At 46.8% G+C, this 13,474-nt stretch overlaps 1 protein-coding gene across 1 annotated transcript in view; it reads left to right on the plus strand.

Moving 5' to 3' along the window:
* The window catches only part of FOXK2 (forkhead box K2), a 77,550-nt gene that overhangs the window by 59,348 nt on the left and 4,728 nt on the right, over positions 1-13,474 (plus strand). Inside the window, exons 5-8 of the mRNA XM_044745979.2 lie at positions 1,087-1,280; positions 2,108-2,283; positions 3,342-3,638; positions 3,859-4,068. Of these exons, the coding sequence (XP_044601914.2) occupies positions 1,087-1,280; positions 2,108-2,283; positions 3,342-3,638; positions 3,859-4,068 (877 nt within the window). The remainder of the gene's footprint in view (positions 1-1,086; positions 1,281-2,107; positions 2,284-3,341; positions 3,639-3,858; positions 4,069-13,474) is intronic.

The following is a 13,474-nucleotide window of genomic DNA, read 5'->3' on the forward strand; positions in this document are numbered from 1 at the left end:
TGGTTTGATTTCTGAGCTACCTCTGGCAATTCAGCGTTTCTGACTGTGGCTAGCAGTTCTATTAGAAGGTTAATTTGGGAACTTAGAAATGATTTTTGGATAGCCCAAAATTTCACCTTGAGTTATTACCATTTTGAAACTTTAATAGTTTAATTTATGAATTCTAAATTTAAACATTAAGTGCATGAAATAATCTGAACACATGACTTTTATCTAGCTTTTCCTGACCTCTCGGGGGGGGGGGGGTCTCAGGATCAGGTTTGCCCCCAACAGTTATTCGGGTTGCAGTGGGGAGCTTTCCTCAAATCGTCTATAAACCCTGAACTGAGCTTTTTGTAATAGAAGAATGGAGTGGGAGTTGAGAGAGAAATTTTCTCTGTGTGCCTAGACATTATTGTGAGGATCAAATAAAAATTGTTCATAGAAGTATTTTGCAAAGTGCTCTATTACCAGAAGATAATGTCAGTATTACTTCTCGATCTTTGGCTCATTTTTCTGTTTCGTTGGTTTGCAAAATACTTTATACTGGATTAATTTGTTTAAATGGCCATGACCGATTCTGTAAGCTAATTCTGTAAGCTAATTCTGTGTTCAAAAAAGTATTTTAAAGGATTGGCTTATCTTGACTCTGTTAATCTCCAAACAGGGAGAGGTCGAATGACCAGTGATAGTCTTTGGTTTCCTACCTGGAAAAAGGATGGAAGTTGACATTTTTCCTGTTGGAAATAGCCTCTTTCCATGTGGTGTGGATTTCTCACCCCTCCCCTTCCCCAGTTCCCTTCCTGGCCCCCTGGAACCTCCTCCCATGTTATTCACAGTGCCTCTGTCCTTGTGTCCTTTCCTCCATAGAAGCCATGTGGCCGCCTCTGGTTCCCTCCTGTGGAGGGGTCACAGCCCAAGAGCTCCTCCACCCCCCGGGGGAGAGGGCTGCTTCCTTCCAGCCAGCGCAGTGGTCCTTTTAAACCTCTGCCCTCTGCAGGAGCCCAACACCTAGGTTTCTGCTTTGCAGGGCACTAAAACTGGGGCACATTTTTATTTCTCAGCAAAGAAATATATGAATTCTACGTATTTTTTTATGTTTCATAGAATTCAATTCGCCACAATCTCTCTCTGAATCGTTATTTCATCAAAGTACCACGTTCCCAGGAAGAACCAGGCAAAGGCTCATTCTGGAGGATAGATCCTGCCTCTGAAAGCAAATTAATAGAGCAGGCTTTTAGGAAAAGACGGCCTAGGGGCGTGCCTTGCTTTAGAACCCCTCTGGGACCGCTCTCATCTAGGTAAGGAAAAAAGACAAACAAAAAGACCTCACTTAATGGTCAGTCAATTTACCTGTGATGTATTGGTAAATTTTCCTTTTGAAAATGAAGAAACTACCAAATGCATTATGATTAAATGTTGGGATGGGGATTTGAAAAAAGTCTTGGATGCTACACATGTATTTTTGTTTCTAGTGGTCCAAAACAATTCAGGTTGTTTTTGAAATTTTACTTTAAACTCCATTCCCGTGTGCCAACTGTTACTTTGTTGAACTCGTTGCATATTGCTAATATGATGAGTCGGCAATGTAACACTACCACATTGATGAAGAGTGTTTTTTCCTTTCCCTTCACATTTGAAAAGTTTTTTAAAGCTAACTTTTAGCTGCTTAAATTCAAGATTGATTTATACAATATTAATTGCCTGATTTTAAAATTACACATTTTTAGCTTCATTAATAGAAACTGTTTTTAAACAAAAAAAAGAAATGACCGTAACATAAGTCTTAAGCCTCACCGACTCGCACACTGCCAGCTCCTGCTGCCTGACTGTGGACGGGAGCTACTTAGAGAGGGCAGCCAGTCCAGCTCCGTGGCTGTGCGGCCTGCGCTGGGCGTGGAGCAGCGGTGCCCCGGCGCATGGTGGCTTTGTCACAGCTGAGCAAATCTTGCTGCCTGTCCGTCTCAGGTGACAGGCATTCTCTGAGAAAATAAGACTTATGGAACTGTAGTTGGTTGGCAGAAGACAAATTACACCCCTTTTTGCAAAATACGCTTATTAAAACGACGAAGCAGCTTTGTGAGTGCTTTACCTGTGTAAATCCACTGTCTTCTTTTTGGTAACACAGAAGTGCCCCAGCCTCTCCCAATCACGCTGGAGTGCTGTCTGCTCACTCCAGTGGCGCCCAGACCCCTGAGAGCCTGTCGAGGGAAGGTTCACCGGCCCCCCTGGAGCCCGAGGCTGGCGCCTCACAGCCCAAACTGGCCGTCATCCAGGAGGCTCGGTTTGCCCAGAGCGCACCAGGTGAGACGCCAGAGGGCGAGTGTGTGGGCGAGGGGCGGTCAGGGGCGCGTGAGCGGGGCATGTCAGAAACGAAACAGCAAGAGGCCTTGTTCCTTCATACCTTGTACCTGAAATTTCTGCTCAGTACCTGAGTGTTTAGGCTCTGAAAAAGTAATAGCACTGTGAATGTTTAAGAAAATCAGTGAACATTCTTTTATGTGACAGTGTGTAGATACCTGAAATAATTTAGAATTAACATGTTTTTCATTTAGTTGCTTTATCATTGAAAAATCCATGACAAAGACTTCTCCCAAAAAGAGATAAGATAAATTAGGTAAACTAGACATTGATTGGCGGCAAAAATAATGTCCATTTAATGAATAGATGAGCATTTCACAGTTTACTTATAAAGTCACAATGTGGGATAAAAATGTGCGCCCTGGGGAGTTTCTTTTAAAAATATGTAGTGTGAAAATGTATCCAAACTAATTCTATTATGGTTCCTAGTTGGTTGGCAAAATGTGCTTTTTGATATATTGGAATTCCTGGCCACGCTAGCCAACCCCCCAGCCCCGCCCTATCTGTAGCTCCTGCCATTGGTGTGTCTTCCTTACTCCAAGCCCAAACGAAAAAGAGTAGAGGTTGGTTGGCAGAGCTTTTAAAGGCCCAACTCTGTCTCTGAACTTTCCAGGTCTCTTGCACCCATTGTAAGATGAACACTGATCCCAGGGGAGTGTGGCCCCCTCGTTTGAGCCTCCGTGGGCAGCTTGTTCCCATATCCTATGTTGACGTTTTCTTTTTCATGAGGAAAGAACTGTGGGAAGAGGTACTGTAAGAAATCTGATGGAGCAGATGGCATTTTTAGCCTTTTACAAATTAAATAGCCCCATTAAAATACATTTCTCTCATCATGAGTGACTTTACCATTACAAGGTAGCAGGGGACTGTGTCCTGTTTTGTTAAACTAGCCTGTGTGTGGTTGGTGAGTGTTTGTAGCTATTTGGTTCAGGGAAACTCTGGTTGGAGGAACATGGGACTCGAAGCCTCATTTCTGCTCCCCTCCTCCTCATCCTTGGCAGGCTCACCTCTGTCTAGTCAGCCCGTTTTAATCGCTGTGCAACGGCAGCTGCCTCCGACGATCAAGCCCGTCACCTACGCTGTTGCCGCCCCTGTGACCACCTCGACCTCCCAGCAGCCCGTCGTGCAGACAGTTCACGTTGTCCACCAGATCCCAGCAGTGTCTGTCACCAGCGTGGGCGGACTGGCCCCAGCAAACACATACACTGTTGCCGGGCAGACCGTGGTCACTCAGGCAGCTGTGCTGGCCCCTCCTAAGGCAGAGCCGCAAGAGAATGGAGATCACAGAGAAGTAAAAGGTGAGCAGCGGAAGCACGTGCTTCAGGCGGCTTTTCAAGCTCTTAGAAACCCAGCAGACCTGTTCATCCCAACTCCTCCCTAACATGTTACTTAGCCTGGTTTTAGAGCAGATCTGCTAGCCACCCGATTATTTTATTTTAAACTGGTGAGATTTCTATAAGCTTTCTAGTAATATTAGGTGGTGTCATTTCTTCTTTTTTACTTTTTTTTTAATTTCAGTGAAAGTAGAACCTATTCCTGCGATTAGCCATGCCACGCTAGGTGCTGCTAGCCGGATCATTCAGACATCACAGGCCACCCCTGTCCAGACGGTCACCATAGTGCAGCAGGCACCTCTAGGTCAGCACCAGCTACCCATAAAAACTGTCACGCAGAACGGGACTCATGTGGTGCCCATCCCCGCCGCCATCCACGGCCAGGTGAACAGTGGTAAGCAGTGTCCTCACGGGTAACTGGGCGCTCGTACTGAGAGCCAAGATCCTTGGCTCCCCTTTTTATGAAGGGTGGTGTTCAGTGTTTTGATTCCGATTGTTACAACTTTAATTTTTTGTCTGAGGGAATGTTTGTATTTCTCAGCTGTAGGACACCGAGGAAGCAGTTGTGGGAATGGGCTCTCCTGGGGTTCCCATTAGAGGAGCCATCTGGAAAGAGATAAGCATTTCTAAATACCTAGAGAGAGACAAATATCCCTGCCTTTTATAGATACCTGGGTGTGGCCTAAAGCAACCTGAGGTTTGGGTGGTGGAACCTGATTTCTGAAATGTCCCCTAGGAATGGTGTCACAGCTGACCCATCCAGTGACGGTGCTCTCCCCTGGGAGTGGTGATGTGCTCGAGAGTGTGTCTGACGGTGGAAGGAGAGAAAACTGCTCTTCCGTGCTCTTCGCTCTGAAAGTCCTTTGGAGCCCTGTGCACGTAGCTCTCCACGAATGTTCTGATGTAGATGAGTAGAGAAGATGGAACAGATTGAGGGAGCTTGGCTTTTAGACGAACAGGGAGAGAACCTCCCCTACCCAGCCCCGTGAAGCAGTGTGAGCAGGAGAGTCCTGGCTGGCTGTGCAGTCAGCTCGAGTGTGTGGGTCCTGGGGCTGGCATCCAGTCGTTTTAGCTGAGGGCCCCCGCCCCGGCCTCTGGAGTGCTGTTGTCCGCATGTGTGGGCCATCGCGTTGCTGCATTGGCCCAATCCCAGGACCTGCAGGGCCTCAAGCAGTAAAATCAGAAGCTGCCGGCCAAAACCAGCTCTCTGTGGCATCAACCCTTTCTTTGAAAGAGGGTAGGGAACAGAAGACTTCATTCCGTTGACTTCCAAATCCTCACTGAGCTGTTTAAGGAACGGGGGTCCGCAAGACGTGCATTACCTCGTGTGATTCAGGCTCCCGCCCTGCCGCTCCCCAAATTTAATGGCAGAGCAAGATTTGGATCTTCTTTTGGGGAAGACTAACTTCCTGAGAGTTTTTTGTTTTTAAGTAATAGCTAACACACACCGTGTGGCTAAATTGAGAAATTTGCAGTCAGTTGCCCATTTAAAATGCTTTGCTCCTCAAGCCCTGTGTCTCCTAAGCAAGTACGAGTAGTGTGGGCCTTGTTCTCCTTTTGTGTCTGAACCACTTCGTCGTCGTGGATGGTCTTGATACGTGCGGCTGGAAGCAGGTGGCACTGAGAGATGGATGGTCCGTTTCTGGTCAGTGTCGTTCTTCCTAGTCTTAAGCCATGGTGTGGGCCAGTGATTCCCAGATGTCATATGCCTCAGAATCACTCGAGGGCTCCCTCTCAGAATCCCTGACTGAGCAGGTCTGGCCTGGGGCCCAAGAATGTGCATTTCTGGCACATTCCAGGTAGTCTGAGAACCGCTGGTGCAGGTCAGGGGCCTTTTATGTCCACCTGTCTGTTGGAAAGAGTTTGAAAAAATCTGTATCCCTTTCACATGTTTAAGTTGCTATCTGAAATTTTTCATGATAAATTTAATAAACAAGGGATTAAATTTTCCCCTACTAAAAATATTGATGTCTTACAATTAAAAAAAAACAAAACTTTTACTTCATTCTTTTGCACGTGCTACTGGCTCTGAATACTGCCCTAGTTTGATGCTCTTACCCACGTATAAACACGCAGACAGACAGGCTGTCCTGCTGTTGTAGTTCAGTCTCACACATTCCTACCTCCTGCTGATTTCATACTAATGCCATAGACTTATTCTTGGAAGTCTTACTGAGCATGTTTTTTTCTGCAACAAAAAAATATTAAAATATTACAGATTTAATTGTTTGTGACTATAAGGATTGATTTATCAGTTGTTTTTACTACAGAATTGAGCAAAAGCAAAAATGTAATTCTCATAAAATCAAATATTAAAATTGTATTAAAGATGCATTTCCTAATATTTCAGGGCTTTAAAGAAAAGCACACAATTATCTGTTATCCTTGAAATCACTGCTGTAGGCATTACTGCATCAGCCCTCAGACCTTGTTCCTACCTAGAAGGGAGACTGGAAGAAATGCTGAAAGTCCTAGTTGCAGTCACCTTTTAGCAAAAACTATTTTAAATTATCTGTTAGTGGGAAATTTGATTAGTTTTCCTTCAACTTGATTGCAGTCTTTTACTTAGAAATCACTTGGCTTGGAAAAGGATTTATTATCCAGTCAGTGATAACTCGGGGTCACGTCACTGGCCATTGCAGCTGTTCCAGTGTTCCGTGCTCTATCCCAGTGTTTTCATCCCCAAAGGCAGCGCCCAGCTGAGTGGGTGAGAGAGGCTGTGGAGAAAGAGGAGGAGATGGCAGGTGAGCTTTAAGAAAGATGACGTGGCAAGTGGAGGCTCTGGACATGGTTTTCCTGGAAACAGTGTCAGGTGGTGCTGGGATGCTGCATGACCTAACTCTGACCTCCGTCACCCTTGAAAGTCACTCTTGAGAAAGGAAAGCAGTACCTGTTATTAATGAACTTTGAAAATCAGAAGCTTTAATATTTTTGTTGTAAATTGAAAATATCAGACATTCTGGAAATTAACTCACAGCCAGTCTTATTCCGTTTTTCTCCATCTGCTCCCCATCCAGATCCAGACATAATGTTACTTCATCTGTTAATATTTCAGCATGCACCTCTAGGAGATAAGGACTCTCTTTTAATATATAAGCACAGTACCATTATTATCATACCATACCATATTAATTTTTAAAATTAACAATAATTCTTTTTTTTTTTTTTTTTTGAGGAAGATTAGCCCTGAGCTAATATCTGCTGCCAATCCTCCTCTTTTTGCTGAGGAAGACTGTGCATCTGTGCCCATCTTCCTCTACTTTGTATGTGGGACGCCTGCCACAGCATGGCTTGCCAAGTGGTGCCATGTCCACACCCGGGATCCAAACCGGTGAACCCTGGGCTGCCAAAGCGGAACATGTGCACTTAACCGCTGCACCACCAGGCCAGCCCCAACAATAATTCTTTTATACTCACTGTCTCCTTAGGGTTCAAATAGTTCTGCTTTTTTCTTTTTTGTGTGTGTGTGTGGTGAAATCTACATAAAGGTTACTATTTTAAAATAGTACAATCTAGTGGCATTAAGTACATTCACAATGTTTTGAAAAACATCACCTCTAACTAGTTCAAAAGCATTCTCATCACCCCAAAAGGAAGCCTCGTACCTGTTAGCAGTCACTCCCCACTTACCCCAACCCGTTAACGACTGATCTGCTTTCTGTCTCAGTGGATTTAGCTATACGGCATATTTCCTATAAACGGAATTATATGATATATACGTGGCCTTTCATATCTACCCTCTTTTGCTTAGCATTATGTTTCAAGGTTCATCCATGTTGTAGTGTGTCAGTACATCATTTCTTTTCATGGCTGAATATGTTTCCTTTTTTTCTCCCCCTGCTTTATCTCCCCAAATCTCCCCTGTACATAGTTGTGTATCTTAGTTGTGGCATGTGGGACGCCGCCTCAACATGGCCTGATGAGCGGTGCCATGTCCATGCCCAGGATCCGAACTGGCAAAACCCTGGGCCGCTGCAGCAGAGCACTCAAACTTAACCACTTGGCTACGGGGCCAGCCCCTATGTTTCCGTTTTGTTTATTCATTCATTAATTGGTTGATGGACATTCGGGTTGTTTGTGCTTTCTGGCTATTGTGAATAGTGCTGCTGTGAACATTCGTGTACAAGTATTTGTTCGAGTCTTTGTTTTCATTTCTTTTAGGTATATACCTAGAAATGAAATTGCTGAGTCATATGGTAATTCAGTGTTTAATTTATTGAGGAACCACTGAACTGTTTTCCACAGTGGCTGCAACATTTTATGTTCCCACCAATGGTCTATGAGAGTTCTGAGTTATCCACATCCTCACCTACACTTATTTTCCAGGTTTTTTTTGATCGTGGCCATCTTAATGGGTGTGAAATGATAACTTACTCTGGTTTTGATTTTCATTTCCCTCATGACTAATAGTGTTGAATGTTTTTTTCATGTGTATATTGGCTATTTGTGTATCTTCTTTGAAGAAATGTCTATTTAAGTCCTTTGTCTATTTTTTAATTAGGTCATTTGTCTTTTTGTTGTTGAGTTGTAGGAACTCTTTATATATTCTGGATACTGGGTCCTGATCAGATACATGATTTGTAAATATTTTCTCCCATTCAGTAGGTTTGTCTTTTCACTTTCTTGATAGTGTCTTTAATTCACAAAAATTTTTAACTTTGATGAAGTTCAGTTTACCTGTTTTCCCTTTTGTTTTTTATGCTTTGGTGTCATGTCTAAGAATCCATTGCCAAACCTGAAGTCATGAAGACTTACCCCTATGTTTCTTTTACTAAGAGTTTTAGAGTTTTAGCTCTTATGTTTAGGTCTTTGATCCATTTTGAGTTAATTTTTGTGTATAATGTGATGTCAGGGCCTGACTTCGTCCTTTTGCGTGTGGATATCCAATTATCCTGCCACCATGTGTTGAGGAGACTGTTCTTTCCACATTGAATGGTCTTGGCATCTTTGTTGGAAACCACTTGACCTCTGTTGGATTTATTTCTCTCAGTTCTGTTTCATTGATCTTCACGTCTGTTCTTATACCAAAACCGCACTATTTTGATTACTGTAGCTTTGTAGGAAGTTTTGATTCCAAGAAGTGTGAGTCCTCCAACTATGTTCCTCTTTTTAAAGATTGTTTTGGCTATTCTGTATACCTTGCAACTCCATGTGACTTTTAGAATCAGCTTTCCCGTTTCTGCAAAAAGGCGTTTGGGGCTTTGGTAGGGGTCGCAGCCGTCTGTGGGCCCCGTCTTAACCGTGTGAAGTCTCCTGACCTGTGAGCGTGGGATGTCTTCCTGTTTACTTAGGTCTTCGTTAAATTCTTTCAACACTGCTTTATAGTTTTCACTATATAGATCTTGAAGCATTTAAGTCTTGGTCATATTTCTTTCTATTTTATTCTTTTTTCTAAATGGAATTATTTTCTTACCTTCCTTTTTACATTGTTCATTTCTGTTGTATAGAAATGCAACTGATTTTTGCGTGTTGATCTTGTCCCCTGCAACTTTGCTAAATTCATTTATTATGGTTTGGGCGTTTTTGTATGTGGATTTATCAGGATTTCCTCTCTATAAGAAACATGCCATCTGCCAGCAGAGTCTCGCTTCCGTCCCCATGTGGGTGCCTTCCATAGCAAGGCCCGCCAATGCGGAGTCCAGTAGCAGTGGGGAGAGCAGGCGTCCTCGTCTTGTTCTCCGTCTGAGGGGGAAGCAGCCAGTCTTTCACTTGAGGCTGATGTGAGCTGTGGGCTTGTCAGAGATGGACTTTGTTATATGTTGAGGCATTTTCCTTCTTTCCTGGTTTGGTGAGTAGGTTTTTTTTGTTTTTTTTTTACGGATTTTATTTTTTTCCTTTTTCTCCCCAAAGCCCACCAGTACATAATTGTATATTCTTAGTTGTGGGTCCTTCTAGTTGTGGCACGTGGGACGCCGCCTCAGTGTGGCTCAGAGCGATGCCATGTCCGTGCCCAGGATTCGAACTGACGAAACACTGGGCCGCCTGCAGCGGAGCGGGCGAACTTAACCACTCGGCCACGGGGCCGGCCCCTGGTGAGTAGTTTTATCATGAAAGGGTGTTGAATTGTGTTGGATGCTTTTTTTCTGGGTTAAGGAGGCAAAAGGATTTTGTGGGGCTGGATGTGACAGTTGGGGGTGGCCCACATCTTCGTACCTGCATGGGGTGCTCTGTTGACTTAGCCCAACATTCCTGTTTACACCCCAACCTCCTTCAGGAATCAGTTGCAGGGCTGTAGTTGGAGCAAGCAGAGTACCCACTCGACCAGCACAGCCTTTTGCGCTGTGCATCCCCGGGGCTGGTGTGCAGGGAATTGCTACTGGGAACTTCCAGGGGCTCGGCTCAGGCTCACATGGGTTCACCAAGTAAGGCAGAACCATCTGTTCTGAGGGGGTGCTGTCGTTATCCCACCCCTGCCCCAGGGCTTCATTCTGCCTCCACCCCCTGCTGCTGTGTAGCCTTGGGCAGCTCTGCATCTGTGGCACCCACCCATCTGAGGCTGACATTCTGTGGGACTTCTGGGAGCTGATCTTACACAGTTGATCCTCAGTATTTGTGGATTCTTTATATTTGCAAGTTTCGCCTGCTCACTGAAATTTATTTGTAACTCCCAAATCAGTACTCTGCGTTTTCCCAGTCATTTGTGGGCATGTGCAGAGCAACAAAACGTTTGAGTTGGACCTGCTGCTTCCCAGCTGAGGTGGGACACAGGGATGTTCCTCCTCCTAGTTTCAGCTCTTGTACTGTGAACATGCATCCTTTTCTCAGTCTGTCACTGCTACTTTTTCATGTTTTGTGCTGTTTGTTGGTGATTTTGCCATTTAAAATGACCCCCAAGCATAGTACTGCAAAGCCTTAGTGCTCAGGCACAGGAGGCTGTGAAGTGTCATCTGGGAAGACTTGACTGTTAGCTGAGCTTCCTGCAGGCATGAGTTCAGTGTTAATGAAGCACTAGTATAGAGGAAATAAATTGTCTTTAACCAGAAACACACATAAACCAAGGTGTGTCTTGATCGGTTAGGGAACCCCACCCTGTCTTTCCCCTGGGACAGAGGCTCGGCCCTCCTAAGCTGGTCTCCTGTCTCGCGTTGCCCAGCTCTGGGCACTGAGTCACTCATGTCTGTGTCAGGCATTTCTTAGGAGCAGGTGGTGCTGGGCCGTAGCAGGAAATGTGTCCATGTGTTGTTCCCAGATGGGAGCAGAGTCCCTGCCCTCGTGGAGAGCGTATCACAGGACACAGATAGGAAACTGAACAGGACAGTCAGTTGGCTAGGAGAAGTGCAGGGCCAGGGGCCAGTGATGTGGGAGATGTGGCAAGCGAGTGGCATCAGAGACCAGTGAGCATCTGAGCACAAGATGACCATTGCAGGGATGTTCACAGTCGTGAGGAGGCTGCTGTGGGACGCAGGGGCCTGTGAGCCATGGTGGAGGATGCACTGGGAGAGGGCAGGGAGTAACATGCTTCAGGCAGAGGAAGGACCCTGCCTGTGCATGTAGACCACGCTGGTGCATGGGTGGGGGGTGAGAGGAGTCAGGACAGCGCTGGCATACCCTTGGAAGGTGCCTCTGCAGTTGCATCTGCCTGCTGACGCACTGTGTGTCTGAGGGCTGAGCATCCTGATGGAGAAGACTGTGCCCTCTTCTGCTTCCCCAGGGGCCTGCTTGGCCTTCCCAGGGGGCTTTGTGTGGTTTCTTAGAGGGCTGCATGGAGCAGCGTGCACACGTCATCACAACCGCCCTCTCACTTTTGGGAAAGGAAGTCTGTTGCCCCAGGCATGCACCCAGCTTATGCTCAGGACAGCGCTGCCCTGAGCTGCAGGTACTGCTGCCTCCAGTGTGGGGAGGGCATGGGCCGCTTCTGTTTAAAAGGTACACGGAAGAAAGTCCGGCATTTTGGGTGACCCTTCTATGGCCCTCGGCCCCCAGTGCTCACGGGGAATGGAGAGGTGGAAGGAGTCCAGCTGCAAGGTGGCTCTCGGCTCTGGCTTCTTGGTCACAGATCTGGCTGCTTTCCGCTTCCAAGACTCATGCACACGTCTGGTTCACTAGCATGCTTATGGTTATGTGACCTTTTTAAACTGCTTTCTGTCATTTGATAGCATTTGGAATTTTGGGCCAACACTGTGCTTAGCCAGTGTCCCATCTGTTCCATGTGGCCTGGAGCGTCCTCTCAGCTGCATTTGCCACCTCTTCATGCTGAAACCTGTCCTGCTCCGCATCTTCCTTCCTGCCCTGGTTGTTTCATTTTCTTTCTGTCTCCTTCCTTAAGGGTTTGCACGTCACCGTTAGCGGGAGACAGTGCTCAGCATGGCTGAGGAACCAAAGTGATGCTCTATTTGCTGGAGCGTAGCCTTGTCCCCAGATCCTTCCTCCTGGACAGGCAGGTACTACTCTCTGCTGCCCTGTCCCCACCATGCTGTCCCATTCTTCCATTCAGACCGGTTTTCAGGCTTTGATCCTTTGCCCCCGGCCGACTGTTAACCTTCACATTCTGCTCTGACTCTACAACAGCTTCACAGCCTGAAGTAACATTGATGTAAGCCAGAATTTTGTGAGGCGTCTCCTCCAACTAGGCCATGGTTCTCTGTGTATCTCCGCCATGTGCCACAGGGCTGAGAGAGTATAATCAGAAGTGTGGTGTGTCTGTCCGGCTGGAAGACCGCAGGCTCCATGTCAGCACTGCCCCAGCACCCACACAGGCCCTTATTCATAAGGGGGACACAGCACTTACTCTTCAGTGAATGAATGAAGGAACAGATGAGTGAACACACAGTGGAGATGGAATCATCAGCCCCACGTTAACCAGGGTCCAGCCACGGGTGCCCTTGTTCCTTGAAGGCATGGCTGTGCGCAGAGCCACATTAGGTCAGGGGACCTGTCCTTTCAAGGCTGGAGGCTTAACAGCTCTCCGGGGTATCTGGCATCAGCGCTTGGGCTGGTCTTATGTTTGGGAGGACCTTGGCCTCCAAAGCCCCCTTCAGGCCTGGCTGCCCAAAAGGATGTTCTCTCTGACCCCTTGTGTCTCGCATGAGGGGCCTCAGTGAGTATGAAGCCAGTGTCAGGACAGGCCTGGTAGATGAAGCAGATGAAGTCAAGGCCACTCCTTTGTGGTCACCCAGGTGGCCAGGATCTGAAAGGTCTCTCCTGTCCATAGCTAGTCCAGTGAGAATCAAGTTGGACAGGTGTTGTCTCATGACTGTGCAACATGGCAGCGATGCCTGAGGTCCCTGTGAGTGTGGGAAAGAGCAGATGGAAAGTGGTCCAAAGAGTCCCACAACTTGATGTTTTTCAGAGTCATGGCACAGGAAAGGTTGGTCTAAGTTGCAGAATTCCTTCCTGGGCTGGTGGCTCATCCTGGTGGCCCCACGCCATTCCATTAGCCGAGCAGGGTGTGCAGCGGCCACTGCATATCCTCACAGGCGGGGCACTGGGAAGGAGCTCTTCAGGGGGTGACACCCTCTCCCCATCCCAGCTCCGTGCTCCTCTGCACCTTCCTGGAGGCACTGAGTCACCAGTCACTAAGGGGTAGCCCTGATTTTCTTCAGGGTGGGTTGAAAGGTCAGTCGGGTTGTGCAGCCCTGGGGTTGTGTTGCCAGCTTGTCTTCTAGAGCTTGACTCCTTTTTCATGCCCTCTCTCCCTACTTACTAGGGCAGCCATGGTGGCTCCATCCTTCTGTCTTGCCTCTTCATCAGCTCTGCTTCCCCGGCCGTGTTTCCCATATTTGGTTTGGGGAAGGCTTGACGATGAAATCAGGACTTGGGTGCCCCGTCTCAGGGCACTGATAGGACTGGCAGTTCTCCTC

The sequence above is a fragment of the Equus asinus genome, chromosome 13 (genome assembly GCF_041296235.1).
Source record: "Equus asinus isolate D_3611 breed Donkey chromosome 13, EquAss-T2T_v2, whole genome shotgun sequence".
NCBI classification, from domain to species: domain Eukaryota; kingdom Metazoa; phylum Chordata; class Mammalia; order Perissodactyla; family Equidae; genus Equus; species Equus asinus.